The 23,825-nt window shown below is 45.3% G+C and overlaps 1 protein-coding gene across 1 annotated transcript in view; it reads right to left on the reverse strand.

Moving 5' to 3' along the window:
- The window catches only part of Map2k1 (mitogen-activated protein kinase kinase 1), a 76,204-nt gene that overhangs the window by 33,123 nt on the left and 19,256 nt on the right, over positions 1-23,825 (reverse strand). The window contains exon 2 of the mRNA XM_036192916.1: positions 1,685-1,895. Coding sequence (XP_036048809.1) covers positions 1,685-1,895 — 211 coding nt within the window. The remainder of the gene's footprint in view (positions 1-1,684; positions 1,896-23,825) is intronic.

Here is a 23,825-nt window from a genome sequence, read left to right on the forward strand (position 1 = left end):
AGAGGACACACAATCTTCCTACCTCAGTCTTTCAAACAACCTATTATAGTTATGAACCACTATACTTAGAAAGAATAAGCAATTTAAAAAGTTATTATTATTATTAATTTATCTGTGTGTGTGTGTGTGTGTGTGTGTGTGTGTGTGTGTGTATGTATGTGTGTATGTGTGTGAATATAGGCACCCTCAAGCAGTGGGTCAGAAGACAACCCCAGATGTCTGTCCTTATCTTCTACCCATTTGAGACAGTCTCTTTGTTTTGTTTTTATTTGTTGTTTTTTATATTTATGCCTGAGTATATGTATGTGTGTGTGCAAGATCCCCTGGAACTGGAGTTACAATGGTTTTAAGTAGCCATGTAGGTGCTGGAGCCAAACCCAGGTCCTCTGCAAGAGCAGTAACTGCTGTGAACCACTGAGCCAGCTCTTCAGTCCCTGGTCTTTGCTTTCCTGCTGCATATGCCAGGCTAGCTAGGCCACAAATTCCCATTACATTATACAAACACTGAGATCACAGATACTCATACTACAAATTGAGCTGTCATGTGGGGTCTGGTGATTTGAACTTAAGAACACACATTTGTATAGCAAGCACTTTTACCCACTGAGCCATCTTCCCATCCTCAAACAGGCCATTTTTAAAACCAAGTTCCTATTAATTCAGGGTTGAATATCAATGCACAGGCAGGTGTTAGCACCTGAGTTGTAACCAGGAATCAGTTATGGTTCCAGTCTAGACTCCAAAAATGGTGATCAGGGAACTCACCCATCTTAAGAACAAAGCTGTGTGGAAGGCTTGCTGCAAAATGAGGGGCTAAAGAGACAGGGAAATGTGGCCTTCTGGACACGGTTCACAGTTGTGCTGTGGTGTATAAAGGATGCGGAACAGAGGTAGGGGTAACCTTAGTCACCCAAGAGGTCCCTCCTTGACTTCAGGAAGAATTGATTTAGCCAAAAATCTCAGCTGCTCCCTAATATGTTTCAACACTGTCCCTCGTTCCAACTAGGAGACAAGTGACAGACACATTTAATGTTATTTAATAAGGTCAGCCATAGACAGTAAGTATGACATATGACAATTGAGGAGTTGGAACATTGACAGGAGATAAACAAGAGATGGCTCCCAAAGATGGATGCTGCTGGAATAGCTAGAAGGAACAGCACAATACAAACACAGGGGAAGAATGAACACAGTGAGCTGGAAAACGTGGAAGAACATGGCCTCCGCTAGGCAACTGTGTTCAAAGAGACAACCAGTGGTGGACAGGAAAGGGAATCAGCTTAAGACTGAAGCCATGGAACTCAGCTTTGGCCTGAGCACCAGTCACTAAAGCTAGGCATAAAAAAGCAGCCCCAATAAAATCCCAGCACTTGGGCAGAGACAGGCGGATCTCTGTGAGTTCAAGGCCAGCCTAGGCTACAGAGAGCCAGGACAGGCACCAAAACTACACAGAGAAACCCTGTCTTGGGGGGGGGGGGCAGCCCCTTTTGCACTTGACAAATATATCTGGTGTCCTTCCCATAGCACACAAGACATCAGCAGACCTTAGTATTTCCCAGCCTGACAGACAACAAGTTCAAAATCAAACTGAACAAAAAAGGACTAAGTCAAAACTTGCTTTCTTCCACATATTCACAGGCTCCCAACTGATAATCCAATTAGCTGTTTAGCCATACAAACTCACCTTCCTGGCCATAACTAGGCCAGATGGCTTGTGGGAGACCTTGAACACCACTCCACCATTGCCGGCCCCCAGCTCACTGATCTTCTCAAAGTCATCATCCTTCAGTTCTCCCACCTTCTGCTTCTGGGTCAGAAAGGCCTCAAGGCGCTTCCGCTGCTGCTCATCAAGCTCCAGCTCCTCCAGCTTCTTCTGCAAGGCCTCCAGGTTGGTCCTGCCCAAAGGAGGACCCAGGTCAGCACAGACCAGCACAACATAGAGAGACACTCTGCCCTGCGCTCCTCCACCTCTTGGGTCAAGCCCACAGGGAGCCAGGGAAGGTGTTAATGGGGAGGGTTCTACTCACCAGGGCTCTGCCCCATTTTAGTCATCCCAAGGGCTTCACTACCAACCCTCCTTTACTTCTTACAACTGCAGCTTCCTCATTTAAGAAATGAGGGCCTGGACTTCTCTCAATACACTAATGATCCTTAAGAGGAGCCAAGGAACCCACTAAAAGTGAGAATGAACCACTGCTTTGAATTCCAGTTTAAAAAGCCTCACTAAAGCTCTTGATTGTAGCAAAGAAGCAAGACTGCCATTTAGCTAAGTTCCTTGTATTTCATGGTCACTAGCAGGTTATGTCATGCCAGTGGCCTGACTTGCTCTTAGGGAAACCGCAGAGACAAATGTTTACCTCAAGACTGACCCAGACTTAGGAGGAGTAGGTGAAAAGGTACAACTGATTGGAAGTCACAGAGTGCCTTCAATTTTTCAATCTCCTCATGCTATATCCAAGATTTATTTGTCCATAGCATCTTTCATTTCCTATTCTATGACTTAATTGCTAACTATCATGTTTATCTGTGGCTTGTATTCTTATGCTAGAGTATATCCTTGGTAAGGATTGGTAATTGTGCTAGGTGGGTGGGGTGTTTTGGTTTTTTTTTTTTTTGGTTGTTCTTTAACCATCAGTAAACACAGCAATTTGTGTCAAGACTAGATCCACATTACATATCATTAAAATAAACAAACAAAAAAAGCCTCACTAGTGGCTGAAGAGATAGCTCCACAGTTAAGAGCACTTGCTGCTCTCCGAGAGGACAGGATTCAGTTCCCAGCACTCATGTCAGGCTGCTTACAACTATCTGTCACTCTAGCCCCAAAGGGTCGAATGCCTTTGGATCTATACGCATGTACACATAGCCAAACACAGACACAAAGAAATATTCAGTTTTTAAAAAGCATCACTAGAGCAGGGCAGTGGTGGCACACGTCTTTAATCCCAGCACTAGGGGTGGGTGGGTAGAGGAAGTCAGATCTCTATGAGATGGAGGCCAGCCTGGTCTACAGCGCAAGTTCCAGGCTAGCCAAGGTTATATAGACAAACTCTGTCTCAAAAAATAAATAAATAAATAAATAAATGAATAAATGAATGAAAGAAAAAGAAAAGATACACCTACAAATGTTACTTTTATACAGTACACGTCTACATTCCTTGACTAATTCTCCATGTGGTATGGTTCATGAGTACAGTTCTGCAGAAGATACAGGACCCCTGTGGAGGTGCCGGTCCTCACCCTCCACCTTGTCTAAGACAAGGTCTCCTGCTCCAGCTGCACAGACAAGCTAGCTGGCCCACAAGCTTCCAGAGCCTCCTGCTTCCACCTCCCACCTCCCTGCAGAAGCACTGGGTTCACAGAGATGTACTGAAGAACCCAGCTTTCTGTAGGTTCTGTCCCTCACTCATTCTTTAAAGCAAGGATCTTTACTTACTCATTCTGAGTAAGGATCCAGATATTCCCTTTTTATGTATAACAGAATAAGAAACACCATCTATGCTTTCCAAATCCTGATTCTGTGAGAGTGAAAATCGAGACTCATGAAGAACAAGTCCAGGCTACAATTCCAGACTTTTCTCCTCCCCAGTCTTACCGCTCATCTAACTTGACAGCAATTTGGCCTTCCTGGGTGTTTGATCAGCTTTTACCTAGTCTTTAAAGAAAGACAAACAGAAAAGCACTTTGCAGCTGCATTTCACCAGTCCATCTAATGTAAACAACCAAGCTACCATGCCACCAACTGTGCAAATAGCTTGGGAACAGCTACTGCAGAAACCAAGCAGTCATGGCAGGAAGCAGTCACCTGCCCAGCATGTGGTATGCCACAGACATCACAGTGTTTCTTTTTTCTTTAAGATTTATTTATTCATTATGTATACAGATGCCTGCAGGCCAGAAGAGAGCACCAGATCTCATTATGGGTGGTTGTGAACTACCATGTGGTTGTTGGGAACTGAACTCAGGTCCTCTGGAAGAGCAGCTAGTGCTCTTAACCTCTGAGCTATCTCTCCAGCCCATCACAGTGTTTCTTACAGAGCACTGAAGAATGGTCAGTGAAGCCTCTTGGTTAATCCTGTGAGTTGGTAAAGAGATCATCCTGTTTCATCTGATTTCATTTTTCAGTCTAGACAGGTAACACATGTGACAAAACACTTCAGAGTGCTGGTCCCCAGATATGCCAGTCCAGGCAGAAATACAATCCTCCACTCCTCCTTCACACCCTCTCCAAAGGCCTGGGAGACAAGAGACCTCATAGTTCCAGCACACAGGCTGGTCCAACATGTACATGGGGCCAGAAAAGCCCCAAGATGATGTCCCTGGCTCTCCTCGGAGTAACTCTGGGGAGAGGATGGTGCCATGATCTAAACTGAACACCCTTCCATATTTATAAGTGGATGCGTGTGGAACAGGCCATTCAAAGGGTAATTAAGACTAAAAGATGTGATAAGGGTAGGCTACTGGTCAGATAGGCTTAGGGGCCTCCTAAGAGGAGGAAGATTAAGCCCTCTTGCCCAGTACACATACTGAAAGGCCACACAAGCACACAAAGAGAAGGCTGTCATCAAAGCAGGAAGAGGGCCTTCTCTAGAACCCTACTGTGTTGACACCGATCTTGACATCCACTTCAACGAGTACGATAAAATAAATGTCCACTTAAGCCACCCAACAGCCTTTTGTTAAGGTAGGTGAGGAACCTGAAGCGCCTGGTCAATATTCTCATCCTGCTACAATCTTTAGTGAAGTTTCGCAGTGCCCTAGTCCCTCAGCTGTGAGACTCAGAGCACTTCTACAAGGTTGGGGGGGGGGGGGCACAGGCCCTTTGGTTTCCCCTCTCAATTCTCTCCACTCAAAGGTCTACTGGTGGCCACATTTAGAAACACCTATCAAAAACAGACAGACACCTTCCCCCAAACTTAGGTGACATTACAGCTGCCTAGGAGGCTTATGGAGTAGGGGGAACACATATAGAATGCAGAATTCAAAGCTGCTATCAAAAATAAATAGGCTAGCAAGGCAGTGATGGAGCACACCTTTAATCCCCACACTCAGGAGGCATGGGCAGATGGATCTCTATGAATTCAAGGCCAGCCTGGTCTACAAAGCAAGTTCCACGATGGCCAGGAACTTGAATTGTTACAAAATTCCCAAGATAGATAGATAGATAGATAGATAGATAGATAGATAGATAGATAGATAGATAGCTGGCTAGCTAGTTGGCTAGGACTAAGGATGTAACTCAGCTAGTAGTGATTATCTAGACCCTGGGTTTGATCACCACATAAATCTGGTAGGAAAGAGGATATTTTAATATAATCCTAGCATTCAAGAGGTTGAGGCAGGAGGAGCCACTAGCCTGGACTACACAATGAGACCTTATCTCACAGAACAGAAATCTCCAACACACCAACACACACACACAAACACACACCATGCATGAGGAGAGCTGGGAGGAAGACAGCTGAGAGAAAACACTCTCTTCCTAGTACCATACCATGTGCTTTACACCTATGAAGTCACCTGCCAACACCCCTACCACTAGAACAGATGAGCAAACTCAAGAACAGACAAGTGGAGTAAATGGGCCAAGGCCACACAGCTGTAAGTGAGCAGCAAAGCCAGGACTCAAACCAGGAAGAGAGAATTAACCTTAACATAATGTCTACTCCAAAAGTTCCAAACTTCAAAGGAGGCAGCTTTCATCCCAAGTCTCAATGGCATCTGAGGATAGCATCCACACACAAGGCCCTTTGTCTCAGATACAAGTGTATCCTCCTGTACAACAACCTGCTAATGGCCCCACAGAAGCAGAGTAACTCTGCCTCTGAACTAGTTCATGCCAGTGGAAAGGGGATGATGACCCATCACTTGCCTAGTTCTGCAGAAACAAACTATAACAACTATGATGGTAGATGCCTATAATCTTAGCACTCAGGAGACAAAGACAGGATTGCCATAGTCTCAGGCTATCCTGGGCTACAGCGACATTGTCAAAAAAGGAAGAGGACCTAAGAGATGGCTCATCACTTGGCACTAAAGCCTGGTGACCTAAGTTCTATTCCCATAATGGATTTAAAGGAGAGGAGAGAAGACTGGAGAAGGGAGCAGAGTAGGTGCAAGTTAAGTTAGAACCTTCTGGAAGAAACCAGGTCCTTGGGTTCCTTCCTTCCTTCTTTCTGCCATACCTGGGTCTAATTCCTTCTTCACCAGCTAAGAAACTAACTGCTGTTTTATGCTTTCCAAAGTCAGAGTCCCACTAGACCCCAGGATGGGCTGTCAGCTCTGATGGTCAGGAATGTTGGCGGTCCCTGGGGGAAGGTGGGTGAGGAAGTGTTGTTAAATTAATGATCCACTAGCACTTGATTAACAAACAGTGGGTCTCTAGAAAAACCTCCTAACCTTGCCAGAGCTCAGATTTCTCTTCTCTGCACTGTGGGTAACAGTTTCATGCATTCCCTCACCGAGGCAGAGTCAAATGGCAAATTCATGAGAAGTCCTGAAATCCTACCCACTTCTAAATAATGGTAAGGCAGTGGATACAGGAGACTGGGAGCAGGAGGGAAGCCAAGGCAACAAGAGCAGGATCTGAAACCACTGCCTTCCCTTTCAGAAGTCTAAAGCACTTTCGACATTTTTAAGTCTTCCGGAGAATGAAGGCAAACCCGTGGACCTGATCCTGGCACCAACAGGGCTCCTGCTGCTCAGTGGAAAGAAAGCAATCAATAAGGAGCTGTCACTCAGGGTCACGTCCTCTTGCACAGGGAAGCTGGTCCACAAGCCTTGTTTCTCCCTCTCAAGGTAAAATGCTTTAAGAAACGGAAATGAGAAGAGGTCCTCACTCCTGACCCACAACACAAATCCACAAAGCTCAGAGGACAAGAACCTGCCTTCTTTGCAACCATTATTTTTAACTAAAATCAGCAAAAACAACACCGGAGATTTAAAAACAAAACTAGAGCTCCACAGTTAGAGTCAGTCGGCCCCCACTCCCTCTCTCTTCCCTCTCTCTCTCTCTCTCTCTCTCTCTCTCTCTCTCTCTCTCTCTCTCTCTCACACACACACACACACACACACACACACACACACACACACACACACACAGACTTCTCTCTCTCCAGGACCAGCTGTGAAGCTGTGATCCACTCAAACCCCCTCAAGTTCAGCAAAAACAGCACAGTAAAGTGTGAATTCTGCACCATGGCTGTCTAACAGTAAACACAAGTTCACAAGCTACAGGAAGATTACGGGTTTGAAATGGCAATGCACAGAAAAACAAGGGTTGTCACTTGAATTCTGGGAACATCAGAGAAGCACAACGAAAGGATGATCCTCTAGATAAGAATGGCTTTCCTCTCCCCCTCCATCCCCCTCACCCTGACCCGCTGAGCATAATCATAATTACATCGCCATATTGGGCTTTTTCATCTGTAGCTCCACAGTTTAAATTAAGCAGCAAAGGAGAGACCTTAAAGACCACCAACTGGATTCAATCCTCATTTTACAGAACAGGAAATCGAGGCCCGAGGAGACAAGGTGGCAGGTCTCCCAACTCCCAGAACTCTTTTATTCTTTTTAAAGTCCCTCCCACCCAAGACAGGGTCTAACTTGTAGCTCTGGCTGTCCTGGAACTCACTATAGACCAGGCTGGCCTCCAGCCAGAGATCCACCTGTTCCTGCCTCCCAAGTGCTAGGATTAAAGGCGTGTGCCACTATGCTCGGCTTATTTTAAGTGTTTTTTGAGACAGTCTCAGGTAGCTCAGGTTGGCCTAGAATTCATTGTGTAGCCAAGGCTGGCCTTGAATTCCTGATCTTCTTGCCTACACCTCCCAAGTGCTAAAATTACAGACAAGCATGACCATGTCAGGCACACAATTTTCAAGACCTCATACTTCCCAATGATAGCTATTGAAATTAGAAGCTGCCCTACAGATTATAGAATGTGGAGTTATACATGGTCTACACAAAAGAACTGGGGTCCTTAAGCTCCAGACACGAACCATCCGTGCATGCCAACACAGCCAGCCAACCTTGGTGAAGCTAGGTGACAGGCTCTGACTTTGCCAAGAAAGTGCACCAAAGAGAGGGCAGAGGAAAACAACCAACCATTGTGCTAGAAGGAAGGTAAGAGGCCCCTGGGTGGAGAACCCAGCGAGCGGCCATGTTTCCCCCAGATGATGGTATTTGGCAAGTAGAAATGCTGCTGCTGCTGCTGCAGGAAGCAGGGAAGGAGAAGGGAGAACAGAGACCCTTCTGCAGCCTCCACCACCATCTTTAAGGTCATGGGCAAGTGACCTTTCTGGTGCTCAGTGTCCACACCCACAAAGAAAAGGATATGGAGAGGAAGAAAATTGGGAAGCGACAGTGTGTCGATCTGAGAGCAAGCAAAGGACATGCAGAACAAAGCTGAGTTCCCAAGGTAAGGGCTGAAGAGCCTCACTGAGTCTAAGGAACAAGGGAACAGAGAAGTAGTACTATCAGTCTCCGAACAGTCACATCACAGATGCCTGGGGACTTCAGAAAAGGAGCATGATGGTCTGTGAGGGAAAACGCATACATCTGAGTAAGCAGTCAGAGGAAATAGGATTGATGAAATCAGCTATGGTGGGGCATAAATTAAAATTCCTAATATCTATGCTTATACAACAAATAAATCATCTAGAGGAACTGTAGAGAATATACCTTTTACTCATGCATCGAGTCATGTGGACTTAGAGGAAACCCTGCCTCAAACGCTTTTTCCAGGGACACTGGAGAGGGCCAGCACTAAGCGCTCTGTTCTTACAACTCAAGTTAGTCTCTCAGCCACCTGCAACTTCAGCTCCAGAGCAGCCAACACTCTTTCTGAACTTTTGTCTTTAATTATTTTATTTTTTGTGTGTGAATGTTCTCCAATGGTCACAGAAGGCCTAGGTCAGAGGTGGTTTTATGTAACCAAGATCTGCTAGTTTTGCAGAGATAAAAGATGAGCTGAACCAAGGAACTGGACTAAGAAGATAAACAGAATTTAGACAACAAAAAGAATGGGAAGCCAGGTGTGATGCCTCACACTTACTCCTAGGAGGCAAAGGTCAAGGACTGCCAAGAATTTAAGGCCAGTCTGGTTAACAGAATAAAACCCTGTGTGTGTGTGTGTGTGCGGGAGGGGGGGGGGGGCGGGACGGGACCACGACAGATTGGGGGGGGGGACGACCTGGGCATTTACTACATAAGTTATTCTGCAGTAAATGGTGAGGATTAGAATTGACATAATCAGCTGGGCAAGGTGGCATGTGCTTTATCCTAGCACTAAGCATGCAGAAGCTCTGTGAATTTAAGGTCAGTTGGTCTACACTGCATGCCAGTCAGGATACAAAGTGAAACCTTGTTTAAAAGAAAAGAAAAAAAAAAAAAAAACAGTTGCGAAGATATGTGTGTGTGTGTGTGTGTGTGTGTGTGTGTGTGTGTGTGTGTGAGAGAGAGAGAGAGAGAGAGAGAGAGAGAGAGAGAGAGAGAGAGATAAAAGAGTAAGCGTTGGGAGAATATTGCTTAAAAGAAAAAAAATATCCTCAGGGCAGTGGTGACACATGCCTTTAATTTGGGAGGCAGAAGCAGGCAGATCTCTGATTTCAAGGCCAGTTTGGTCTACGGAACGAGTTCCAGGACAGCCAGAGCTACACAGAGAAACCCTGTCTCAAAAAAATCAGAGTGAGTTCGAGGCCAGCCTGATCTACGAAGCGAGTCCAGGAAAGGTGCAAAACTACACAGAGAAACCCTGTCTCGGGGGGGAAAAAAATCAGAGTTACAACAAATGTTTATCTTCCCTTGAAATCAGGTACCTTCCAAGCCAATAAACAAATTTTTACAAAAGCCAAGAAAACAGATTTAATTAAAAAGAAGTAACCAAGAGTCATATTCCTAGTCTCTTAAACAAAAATGACAAAAATTTACCCCTGGGGATCCAGCAGGATTCTGCAGTCACACTAAGACACAGACACAGACACCCTGGAGAGATGGAACCACCCACTCCCATACACAGGCTGATCCCAAATACTGAACAACATCCTGAACCAGAGGATGGTGTCATGCTGTTGCTAGAATACAGTAATAGCCCAGAGTTCCTTCTAATTCTTATCTTGGTGGACAAAATTAACACCAAAGAAATAATTCCTAAAGAATCACTCTTTTTTTTTTTTTTTTTTCCTTTTGGTTTTTTCGAGGCAGGGTTTCTCTGTAGCTTTGGAGGCTGTCCTGGAACTCGCTTTGTAGACCAGGCTGGCCTCAAACTCACAGTGATCCACCTGCCTCTGCTTCCCGAGTGCTGGGATTACAGGCGTGAGCCACCACCGCCCAGCTAGACTCACTCTTTATAGAAATACAGAAAGGAATTAAAGTTTTGGGGGAGAGGGAAAAGTGAGGGCAAAAGAGACATGATAATCTGATTTTTAAAAATGTAATTTTAGATGCAAGGATGAGCCTCTCAAATACTAAGGCATGGCATTCCTATTAATTCATTTGAGATCAGGAACAATTATGGAACCCTTTCACCATAGGATCTGGAACACTAAATTTTTTTTTTTTTTTTTTTTTTTTTTTCGAGACAGGGTTTCTCTGTGTAGTTTTGTGCCTTTCCTGGAACTCACTTTGGAGACCAGGCTGGCCTTGAACTCACAGAGATCCGCCTGCCTCTGCCTCCCGAGTGCTGGGATTAAAGGCGTGCGCCGCCACCACCTGGCTTGGAACACTAAATTTTGACTTTTCCTCCAAACTATAATGAAGAGCACCTGTCTTTCAGACAAAATACCCCTGGATCATCCCTGACACCAGTTGCTTTCCTATTAGTGTCTTATTCCAGAGGTAAAGGGATAAAGGTTCTGGTAAAATGTGAAGAGGAACTCCCAGACCAGCACACTCTGAGGGGCTCACTGGTAGAAGCAGGAGGCAGTGAAAACAGTGCTGGCCATAAAGGATCAAAACTAGTATTTTGGGACAGAAGGGTAGTCAGGAGGGCCCAGAGTGCTAAAAGGGAAGAGGGGCCAAGGACAATCCAGAAGAAAATACAATGAAGCACATGAGCCTGGTTCTGTAGGAAACAGTGCTGGCTGTTTCTTAAGAAAAAGCTGACTGAGGTAGCCTTAGAAACTCATTTCCTGTTCTTGGGAATCTGAGTAAAGAACCCTTAGAAACTCCCTAAGCAAGCCAAGCAAGGTTGGTGGTTCACATGCCTATAATCCCTACACTAGGGAGTTGGAGGCAGAATGATTACGAGTTCAAGTCTAGCCATGACTATATAGCCAGTTTGAGACCAGTGTAGGCTACAGCAGCCCTTGTCTCAAAAAAGGAAGAAAGAAAAACGCCCTGTGCTTTGTAAAGTAAGAGTGCAAACTCTTAAATTTTTGAGGTTTAGATTTTTAAAATGTATTTATTTTCACTGGGCAGTAGTGGTACATGCCTTTAGCCCCAGCACTGAGAGGCAGAGGCAGGCAGATCTCTGAATTCAAGGCCACCCTGGTCTCCAAGATAGCCAGGACTACACAGAGAAACCCTGTCTTGAAAAACCAAATTGTGTGTGTTGCCTGCATATATGCCTGTGCACTACATGCATGCAGTGCCCACAGAAGCCAGAAGAGGGCACTGGATCTCCTTGAACTACAGCTAGACATAGTGTGAGCAGCCACATGGATGCTGAGAATCAAGCAGCCAGTGCTCTTAACTTCTGAGCTATCTGTCCAGGCCCCAGTTTGGGATGTTTTTTGGGGGGTCTTAGGGGGGTGCAATGAAGTTTTGCTACATAGCCCAGGTTTGCATAGAATTCATGTAATGCATCAACCACTTCTGGCTCCCACAGCTCTTCAATGAAGGAAAAGGTAAAAACGCATTGTGAACACAATCCTATGCTGCATAATCCAACAGCAAGCAGTCAAGTTCCCAAGGATAAAAGGTCAGAGCTCAGAAGCAGACTGAGGAGACAAAAGGAACACATCAAGCCCAATGTGACTCTAGGGATAGGATGTGGCTGAGCTGACAGAGCTTGCCTAGCATGCATGAAGTCCTGGGTTTGACCCACATAAAATAAAATGGGCCAACTACTTGGAGATAGTAAAAACAAGTGTTAAAGGTTGTTCTTGGCTTCACAGATAGTTCAAGACCAGCTTGGCCTGAGAGACTGTCTCAAGAAAAACAAAACAGAGATGGACAAACGGCTTAGCATTTAAGAGCACGTCTGGAGTTCTGAGTTCAGTTCCCAGCACTCACACCAGGTAGCTCACAACTGCCTCTAACTCCAGCTCCAGAGTCTCTAACACCCTCTTCTAACCTTTATGGACACCTGCACCTTGCTGCATACTGATAAGTTTTGAATCCCTTGCTGGGTATCCACCACCATCAATGTAATAAGCCAAATCAAACAGAATTAATAAATCCAAGTTTCATGAACAGAGCAAAGTAATCCTGGGTGACCCTTGAGAAGGCTAGAGAAGAGTCACAGGGGAAAGATCACATGGCAAATATGGCTACCAGGCCTTACGTACCCTGTAGGTGTGGTCTTGAGCAGCACCAGGGAGGGGTTGGCTTTTGGTGGGCTTTGAGGGGACAGATTTGGGAAAAGAGATGGAGGGGGGGAGTTGAGGTGGATCTTCCACCAGAACATTCCAGACTCTTTGGGTATATGGGTGCCAGGGGCTGAGGTGGAGCTTCCACCAGGTGGAGCCCACAAAGGTTTCCTAGTAAGATCTGAGCTTGCTTTACCCAGCAGAGCTGCATTAGAAGAATGCTTGACCATGGGCATGGTTACTAGGTGATTGGAAGGGTCTGAACTTGGCTGAGCTAGGGTGAGGGAGGTTTTGCCACCCTTGGCATTCCTATTAAAGGCCCTTTAGAAGAGACAGAAAGGGCTGGTGGATAATGATCCAGGTCCACCTGAGGCTATCCTGTGTTTCTATCCCTTTCTTTCCTCTATTCTTCTAACATCTTTTATCCCTCTCTCCTCAAGAGTACCCTGTCGTAAAATGTGGGAGCCGGTCTCCCAGCTGGGCTCCCACACACCAGAACACAGACCTTCACAAAGACAGACAGACAGACAGACAGACAGACACACACACACACACACACACACACACATTAAAAGCCAAAATTTAAGCAGGGCGGTGGTGGCTCATGCCTTTAATCCCAGCACTGGGGAGGGAAAGGCAGGCAGATCCCGAGTTCTAGGCCAGCCTGGTCTACAGAGTGAGTTCCAGGACAGCCAGGGCTATTACACAGAGAAACTCTATCTAAAAAAAAACCAAATAAATAAGTGAATAAATGAATTTTTAAAAAGCCAACATTAAATAAAAATAAAAGGTTATGTCCTATTGTGGTCCACTTTCAGAAATCTTCAGTTCTCTAGATCTGAATTCTCCCTTACACACAGGAGCATGTTTGTTACTAAGGGACCCTTCCTTCTCCCAGCCTAAAGCACACATAGAGTGTCCCAAGTCTCACCCCTAAGGACAAACTGCCTCTGAAACAGTCTCACCCGGGTCACTCCCCATGAGGAGCAGCAGTCCGGAAGTGATTGCTTAGACACTGCACTTCTCCCACTGCGGAGGAAACCAGAGCAGCCAGCCCGACAGTCAAAACCTACCTGGAAGGGGTGACACCTGGGGTCCAGAAAAACTGAACTACAATCACACTGGTAAGCTGGGCATGGCAGCATGTGCCTTTAATCCCAGCACTTAGATAGGCAGAAGCAGACAGAGCTCTATAAATTCGAAGGCAACCTGGTCTAATAGTGAGTTCCAGAACAGCCAGGTCTATGTAGAGAAACCTTGTCCAAATAAAATAAAAAAAGAGGGGCTGGAGAGATGTCTCGGAGGTTAAGAGCACTGGGTGCTCTTCCAAAGGTCCTGAGTTCAATTCCCAGCAACCACATGGTGACTTACAACCATCTGTAATGAGATCTGGTGCCCTCTTCTGGCCTGCAGGGATGTGTGCAGGCAGAACACTGTATACATAATAAATAAATAAATCTTTTTTTAAAAAATCAGCATGTAGTTTCTTTTCATTTAAAAAAAATAAAAAATAAATTTAAAAAAGAAAAAGAAAGAAGAAGCCGGGCAGTGGTGGTGCACACCTTTAATCCCAGCACTCGGGAGGCAGAGGCAGGCAAATCTCTGAGAGTTTGAGGCTAGCTTGGTCTACAGATCGAGATCCAGGACAGGCGCAAAGCTACACAGAGAAACCCTGTCTTGAAAAACCAAAAAAAAAAAAAAAAAAAAAAAAAGAGAGAGAGAGAGAGAGAGAGAGAGAGAGAGAGAAGGAAAGAAAAATCAAAACGGCAAAGAAAAGGAAAACAAACAAACAAAACACATTTTAGCTGGGCTCCAGCTATAGCTCAGGGGTGAAAAGGGCACTTAGCACATAGAAGACCCTGAGTTCAACCTTCACATTTAAAATAACAACTGGCGCAGACTGCTTCTGTCTTCGGAAAAGAAGTGGACAGTGGGGAAAGAGTGCCTGCAGTTCTAAGCCCTGCTCTGTTCCTGGACCTTGCAACAGGTGGAGCAGATCTGGCAGCACACAGGAGACTAGAAAAGACAGCTATGTCACAAACAAAATGGAAGTCTTCTCTGGGGAGAAGCTGAAGCCAGCTAGAAAGGAAGGATGAACCACAGCAGAAAGCTTACAGACACGTGAGTCCAAAGACACCTAGATTTTAATTTGTCTTTACTGCTGCAGTAGAGAACATCCTCCCCACCCTAGACCTTTAGCACACAAGCAGCTTTGCATATTTTGGTCTCATTCTTGTTTGGGGGAACCAAACGAGGAAGACAAATTCCATACTGCTTCAAGATACAGCAAAAACAAACAGAAAAGTCATTTGAAGGGAAAAGGGGGTCCCACAGCATAAGTAACTGTAAGAATGGAAACTTCTAGACTGCTCCGATGCACAGGAAAACATGGCACAGGAAATGTGAGTGACCTCTAGTAACATCCTTCTATACCTACAGCCATGCAAAGGCCAGACAGATTTCTTATGAAGCATACACATCAGGCTCTGTGTGTAAAGGCTGGAGAGAAGGACAGGGGAAGACCATGTGATCTCTGCTCTCCCAAGGTAATCGTGTGCAATGCATGTGTAAGAGACAGAGAGATAGGCAGATAGGTAAGTAACAGGTAAGGCAACTAGAAAGCAGGCAGGTAGGGGAAAGTATCAGTGTCAGCCAAACATGGAAAAGGGTCTAAGAAGCCCAGCAACAATTCTACCTCATAAGGTGGGTCAAAACGCAGAAAGTGAGGTGGGCTAGAGGGCATTGGAGGCATAGAGAAAATACCCCAAATTCCATCTAAGATGAAGGCAAAGCAAAGGTCAGAATTAGTCATTTCTTTCTTCTTCTTCTTCTCCTTCTTTTTTACTTTTTGAGACAAGGTTTCTCTGTGTCACTTTGAGTGTCCTGGAACTCTTTTTGTAGACCAGGCTGGCCTCAAACCCACAAAGATCTGCTTGGTTCTACCTCCCAAGTGCTGGGTTTAAAGGCACCACCGCCTCCACCACCACTGTCGCTACCGTGGCCCAGCAGAAATGGTAATTTCTAAACTAGTCTTAAGAGAAACAGGAAGTGAAAAGAGGTTCAGGCTTTGGGCATCTGCATGTGCACATTCCAAAGAACAACTGCATCCAGAGGATCAAGAGTGAAAGTGAGCTAGACCACGGAGGACACAACACACCATGATAAAGGAATTGGGGAAGGTAAGACTGTATTCGTCTAGAATTTTACTAGGCATATAAAGAATGAGTGCCCGGGTTGGGAATTTAGCTCAGTAGTAGAGTGCTTGCCTAGCAAGCACAAGGCCCTGGGTTCGGTCCTCAGCTCAGAAATTTAAAAAAGAATGAGTGACCATTATAAAAAATTCCAACCAGTCCAGAATAAAGTCATGTATCACCTTCCCTCAGAAAACTACTGTTAAATGTTGAGTACTTACTCTTCCAGACACCTTTTACTGGCTAGTTTTTTTGTTTTGATTTGTTTTGTTTTGTTTTTTGTTTTGTTTTGTTTTCGTTTGGTTTTTCGAGACAGGGTTTCTCTGTGTAGCTTTGCACCTTTCCTGGAACTCATTTTGGATACCAGGCTGGCCTGGAACTCACAGAGATCCACCTGGCTCTGCCTCCCGAGTGCTGGGATTAAAGGTGTGCACCACCACCGCCTGGCACCTGGCTAGTTTTTTTTTTGTCAACTTGACACAAGCTAGAGTCATCTGAGAAGAGGGAACCTCAACTGTAAAAATGTCTCTGTAAGATTCTAGCCTGTAGCCGGGCAGTGGCGCACACCTTTAATCCCAGCACTCGGGAGGCAGAGCCAGGTGGATCTCTGTGAGTTCAAGACCAGCCTGGTATCCAAAATGAGTTCCAGGAAAGGTGCAAAGCTACACAGAGAAACCCTGTCTTGAAAAAAAACAGGGGTGGGGGGAGGGGCGGGGGGAGAAGCACTGACTAAGATTCTAGCCTGTAAGGCAGTGGTTCTCAATCTGTAGGTTATGACCCCTTTGGGGGTTGAACGGCTCTTTCACAGGGTTTGCTTAAGAACATCTTAAAACACAGATATTTATGTCACGATGTGTAACAGCAGCAAAATTACAGTTAGGAGGTAGCAACAAAAATAATTTTATCATTGGGGACACTACACCATGAGGAACTGTATTATATAGTGTCACAGCTTTAGGAAGGTTGAAAACCACTGCTGTAGGGCATTACTTAATTAGTAATTCATGTGGAGAGGGCCTAGTCCATTGTCCATCCCTAAGCTGGCTTCTATAAGAAAGCAGGCTGAGCAAGCCATGAGGAGCAAGCCAGTAAGCAGCACCCCTCCATGGCTTCTGCATCAGCTCCCGCCTCCAGGTTCTGCCCTGAGTTTTCTCAGTGATGAACTTCTCCCTAGAGTGGAAGCAAAAATAAACCCTTTCTCTCAAAGTTGCTTTTGGTCATGTTTCATCACAGCAGTAGAAATTATAACTAAGAAATTCCTCCTAAGTTCATTTCTACTAAGTTCTTGTTTTTCAAGATAGGATCTCCTATAGCCCAGGCTGGCCTCAAATTTCCTATTTATGCAAAAAAGACTTTGAACTATTTTTGCTATTGTTGACAGTAATAGTTTATTTTCTTCCCCAAAAAGACCAACTGCAACCAAATGAAGTGACTATATAATTAACTCAGCTCGGAACTGGATCACTGGCCCTTTCTAACTCCCAGTCCAAGCAGCTTGCATTTCTTAACAGGTAGCACCCTCTCACATCTGCAGTTGGACTCACCACACTCAACCACAGCAAATTTCTCTGTAGTTTTAACCTTTATACAGAAAGTAGGCTTCATCTGCCCACCGTAGCCACACTGCTTCCTGCCATAATGCCACTCTCCCTGGACATACAGAGAATCCCTACTGTGTCGCTGTGAGGCTGGTGCTTGTCACATTTCTTGCAGAAAGTCTAGTGAGTTTTAAGAAGATTCACTGTTTTAGGGAGCCTATCAATACAGAAAGGATCTTGGATTCTTTGATCCTCTGGCATTCACCTACCTACCAAGTGCTGGAATTAGAGATGTGTATCACCACACCTGGCTATAGTATGTTTTGTTTTATATATATGGGATTATAATATACTTTATTCTTCAACAGCAAATTGCTTTATTTTGTTTGAAATATAGTCTCACTCTTATAAGCTTGGAACTTACACTCATGGCAATCCTTAGGCCTCAGCCTCTGGAGTGCAAATTCTGAAGTAAGAAAGCAAGATGAGTTTTGTACTGGGGGCCAAGGCTCTAATAGGAAGCAGCATGGGGCTTACAGAACAGGTGACTTAGAGACAAATGGAAAGCAAAGAACATAGGCCCCAGGGACAATGAAGATCATGTAGGACAGACTGAAGTCAGCAAGCACAACTGTACAACCTGTAGACAGGAAAAAAAAGAAAAAAGTAACAGTGACACTAGATCCCTGCAAATGAGGAGACAGCTTTGCAGTGGGGTTGTTGTGTAATGAACAACCTGGCTGGACTTTGTCCTCTGTGGGAGGCAGCCTGTAAATCCATGCAACTCCTGAACAATGGGTGTGTCTGTTCTTCATGATGTCCTCTAGTGATTTATGTGAGGTGACTCATGGTGAGCCCCTAGACAGTCTACCAAAGAGATAAGGAAGGAAGGATTGGCCTTAGCAGAAAGGCCAAGCATGCAACTAATGAACTGGGCTTTGAAACAAATGTTATCAGCAAAACTTGCAGAGAATGTAGGAGGCTGGATACTGACTTCAATCACAGGGCCAGTGATTAAGCTAATCCTGCAAAGAACTCCAGACAAGGGAACTCAGGTGAACTTGCCTGGCTAGCAATACTCTATGCATATTGTACATCGGCGTGCCAGAGAGTGATGTATCCTACGACACAGGGAAAGGACACCAACAGCTGTACTTTTTGCAGTTCTCCCAGGCCTCACTCTGTGTCTCTTCTTTTGATGATCTTGATTATTATCCTTCTGATGTAATAAAATTGTAATTAGGCCGGGTGGTGGTGGCACACACCTTTAATCTCAGCACTTGGGAGGCAGAACCAGGTGGATCTCTGTGAGTTTGAGGCCTAGCCTGGTCTAGAGAGTGAGTTCCAGGAAAGGCACCAAAACTACACAGAGAAACCCTGTCTCAAAAAACAAAACAAAACAAAATTATAATTAGAATAGCAATCAGTACTTTCCAGCATTCTATAATTACTCTAGCAAATTCTGGAACCCAAGAAGGTAATGAGAACCCTGAATCTGTAGCCACTGCCTGAGAACTCCCAAGTTTCCAGTCGGTATCTAAAATAAGAGCAGTCTTGAAAAAGACTATGCCCTTAACCAGTCAAGTGCAGCCTAAATCTGTATAGTTAGTACCCCAAGTTACCATAGGGACAAGAGGATTCTGAATCTACTATTGGGACCAGCTGGGATCTGCAGGCTTACAATTGTCAAACTATGTGCCTAACAAAGCAGGCCAGGGATTTGTAAGTAAGGCCTGTGGCAAAGAATGAAAGAGGAAGGCAAAGAAGGTAAAGATCAACTGCTGGAAACAGGCAAAAAGAGCTCTCTGGCGGGAAGCAGGACAATCCTGCCCTGTAGCACGGGGGCTGTTATGAGCATGTGCAGAGAATGGGTAGCGAAGTGTTCTGAACAAATACATTGTAAAGGCATTGGAGAGGTGATTTTCTAGAAGCTGGACCTCATCTAACTTCTTGGATTCTAAATCACAACCAATGAAGATGCTCAGAGGCATTAAAAGACAGACCAATAGTGAGGAGAGGCCACACCAGTGATTGAGATTACAAAGCAAAAGACAACGTCCACTGCATATTAAACTTGAGATATCAGCTCTGGGAAAAACAGGTAACTCCAAAATCAGCACAACTTGCATTCTCAGGACCTTAGTCACTTTGAGTCAAAATTCTACAGGATCTGTTTAGCTTCAAAGACGACATTCTTAGAGCGGAGATGACAAGACCTGTCCTCTGAGCTCTTCCTCTTTACTTCTCCCACTTCCTTTTCTTCCAGAGGAGAAGGGCTTCATTTACCCACTGGTTTGCCACATCCTGCCTCTCTGCTACTTCCTGGGAGACGCCTGGCTATTCTGAGAGGAGCATTAACTCTTTCAGGCCCTATAATTTTTGAACTACCATATGAGAAAATATGAATAAGAGAGGTGAGAAAACCATTCTAAGCAACACAATTATTTAAGGCAGTGTTACTTTGTTTTTGAGACAGTGTCTTGCTATGTAGCCCAGGCTATTCTGCAACTCTCAACTCCCCTGCCTCAGCTTTCTGACTACTGGGATTGCAAGACTGTGTGCCACCAAGTCCGGTAAGAGGAAGTTCTTTCATCAAGAAGTCTAGATCTGGGCATGGTTCACATCTGTTTTTCAAACACTCAGGGAGCTGAGGCAGAATTGACATAAGCTCAAGGCTAGCCTGGGCTACACAGCTGAATTCCAGACCAGCTGGGAATACATTGAGACCCTATCAATAATAATAATAATAACAACAACAACAACAATAACAATTAAAAATGTAAAAACAATAACAAAGCACCAAAACAAACTTTTAAGATGTCAAGAGAAAATAGAAGGAAATTAACTCACTCAGGGCTGGGGCCTCTAATCATGAACAAAGATTTACCTTTATTCATTTTTAACTAAATAGATCATAGAGCTTTTTCCCTATCTTAAGACAGAAGAAAGGCAGACAGTGACAGAAAATAGGAGCCCTGCTCTCAGAAAAACCAGGAGCCCTGGATCTCAGTTCAGGTCTTCGCTAGTTGCACGCACCCCAAGTAAGTACTCAGTCTCTCTGGCCTCAATCTCTTCAAGCCCATACAAGGGAAGGAAGCCGAACCATTATGAGTGTGTCCTCCTTTAACATTTTAAAAGCAGATGTCTACACTCAGGGGAAAAGGAATCAAAGGTGCTGATGAGAAAAAAATGATTAATATAATTCTAGACCCAGAAATTGCCTGGCTCAGGGAGTTAACCTTGTCAGTCTCAATTTATTAGGGGTAGAAAGCTTGGTGTGTGGGAACCAGAGCTACCTACAGTGAAATTAAGCTGTTCCCAAATGAATGCTGCTGAGGTGTGATCTATCCAGAGTGTGAAGCAACTCACCAGCAGCATGGAATCACATTACCAAAACTGTGTTGTTGCAAAAACTTAACTTTGCCTCAACTGTGATTTGCAGAGAGGGTGCAGAGCTGAGAATCCTGTGTCTGTGGCCATCTGTCCTATCCTAGTCCCCCGAGAGGCGTGAGGGGGAGTGTGAAAAGCCACCAAGTGCCATGTAAATTCAGCCACTAATGCCACACATCCATCATGAGCCCAGCATTTGCAGGTTGCAGGTTGCTAGGGACAAGCAGGAAGCCTGGCATTCTAAAAAGGCTTGTCAATCCATCCAAGCCTTCCCTAAGCCTCCCTCTGGGCCAGGCGCAGCGCTGAGGACATGCCACAAACCAGTGCAGGTGTTGCCACCAGTAAATGTTTGCCGATGTTTCCCCCTCTAGGCTGGGAAGGAGCTGTGTGCTGAAGAGCAGCAAAGAGAACTACAGGCCCTCTCAATGGCCTGTGAGACATGCATTAAGTACTGCAACAAAAAAACTGCTTCCCATCTATCAAGTAGAGAAAGCACATTGCATGTCATAGGACTCCACAAGGGAATAAACAGACAAACACTATATAAGCCAAAAATGAAGTCAAAGTTGGACCTCACGGAGACTAGCAGAGTTGCACCCCTGGCCACCAGGTCTCCAGCCCTATCTTTATTTCACCTCACGTCTTGTTTAGTCATCAGCACAACTTCCAAATCAGATCCCAGGTGCTTCAGTTGGCTCTGAAAAGCCCTCAGAGGCCCAAGTGTAAAAGGTGTAGCCTTCACCCTGTAGTGCTACTAGGAGGTGACGGAGACTGCCCTAGGCGCCCGTGTCATGGGAGTACCTACAAAGGGCCTATCCAACCCCATTCTCTTCCTTTCCTCAAAAGCTTTTTGACAGTGAAGGGAGCAATTTTACTCTGCCATGTGCTGCCATCACCAAGGCCCAAACCACAGCAGCAACCAACCTCACCACTGTAAGCCTCCCTCCTCTATCCCCCTTCTTCCCCTCTTTTCTCTTTCTCTTTTGTTGTGGGGGTGGGGGGGCAGGTCTTACTATATAGCCCAGGCTGACCTCTGTCTCTCAATTCTTCGGCCTCCACCTTCTGAATACCCAGTCTTCTTTTCTTTTTATGAGCTGTTTTCCTCAGAATTTTGTTATGGTGAAGGAAGCTGACACATACAAGAGGGAACGTGTTATGCATGGAAGGCAAAGAAGGCAGGGCTGCCACAGCTCAGCCGAGAAAGGTGCCTGTTGCCAAGCCTGACCATGAGTTCCATCCCTGGATTCCATATGGTGAAGAACAAATTCCTGTAGACTGTCCTCTGACCTATTCACCTATTCACACATCACAAACTGTGGGCCATAAGCACCTAGACAGACAGACAGACAGACAGACAGACAGACAGACACACACACACACACACACACACACACACGAGGTGATGAACCAGAGCCAGTGAGAAGGCTCAATGGGTAAAACCACTTGTCATGCAAGCATAACGACCTGAGTTCAATCCTCAGAACCCACAGAAAGTTGGATGCCATAACTCATGTGTTATCTCAGCACTCCTACTGTGAGATGGAGGCAGAAACAAGAGAATCTTCTGGAAGTTCACAGGCCAGCTAGTCTGGAGTATACAGAATAGACTCCCAAGAGCTGTCCCCTAACCTCTAAAGCAGACTGTGACAGACAAGCCCACATTCACACACATCATACACACAATTTTATTTATTTTTATTTTATGTGCATTGGTGCTCTCCCTGTACGCATGTCTATGTGAGGGTGTCAGATCTTGTAGTTACAGACAGTTGTTAGCTGCCATGTGGTTGCTGGGAATTGTACTTGTGACCTCTGGAAGAGCAGTGAGCGCTCTTAACTGCTGAACCATCTCGCCAGTACCCACAATTTAAAAAAAAAAAAAAAGAGAGAGAGAATCATCCAGCCCAGACTTCCACAAGTCAACTGTATAGACTGACGTGGGATGGGTATACACTAAGTAAATGACTAGGAAAAAGAAAGGTCTGCAATGGATTTACCAAAGAGATGATCTATAGTTTACTCTGACAGGGATCCGGGTTTCAACACTCACTGAAGGTGTCAAACTCCCCAGTGAAGACAGGGTCCACTGGGAAAGATGTTTAGATGAACCTTAAGCTGATCCCCAACATCTGGCTCCAGTCACTGAGGTGTCATCTCCCGGTTCACGAAGGCCAGTAGCTGCCCTTCCTCACCGTACCTCCCCACCCAGGTGCACACATACATGCAAAGCCCAGGAAATCCTCTTAACTGTGGAGAAGAAGCCCAGCTTCCTGGAGGTGCGGTCAGGCAGAGGGTCAGTCAGCAAGGCCCGGGGAGTCTATATTAGGATGCACTGTGCAGTTGTTTCCTAGGCACCTTTCACAGACTCCTGTTGCACTGAAAATAACTCTTTTGCTTCCTGCACATCACAAAAAATTCCAAGTATGTCCGGTGTTGTCTCTATTCAGAGTCTGTATGGCTACAGAACAGGTGAAGAGCTAGCTCCAGCATGGGAGGCTCTCTGGAAAGTGAGAATTTTCTCCCAGCTCACCTGAAAGAATAAAGCCCCTGGGCTGGGGTCTGGCCTGCCCTTTACCATTAGTCCTGTAAATCACAGAATGCTTTTACACTACCAGTCTAGGAATCCTTTCTGTTGGGAAAATGTATTAACACCCATTTTACAGATTCGGAAACAGACTCAAGGATGTAAAAACATATGAATAAGACCACAAGGACAGCAAGCAGCAGAGTCACAACTCACACAGAAGTTGGCAGGAGCCAAACCTTTCTGCTGTGCAGCAGAGGCTGTGCAACACAGAGCACACATTCAAAATAGAACCGCTTCTTTTAACCCCTCTTTGTAGTCCCAGATTCTTTCTCTGCCAAAAGATAGGACTACAAAAGGACATCTCTAGGGCTCCTTCCAAGAATAAAATTTAATCTACCTACTGGGAGCACAGAGCACACACTTCACATACAGCACCTCTACTCCAAAGCCCCAAGGCCCGAAGATTGAAAAGGCTGAAGACTTAGACTCCCCTGAGAAAATGGCTAGTCTCTGGATTCAAGTGAACCACAGAAGAAGAGACGGTTCACTCTCAACAGCCTGCACTCACACAAGCGCCACCAAGCAAGGAACGGCATCCTCCTCAGACCATCTTGTAGTTGGGCCTGCTGACCAAACTCTCAGCCTATCTCAA

This window comes from Onychomys torridus, chromosome 7, assembly GCF_903995425.1.
Source record: "Onychomys torridus chromosome 7, mOncTor1.1, whole genome shotgun sequence".
Taxonomy (NCBI): domain Eukaryota; kingdom Metazoa; phylum Chordata; class Mammalia; order Rodentia; family Cricetidae; genus Onychomys; species Onychomys torridus.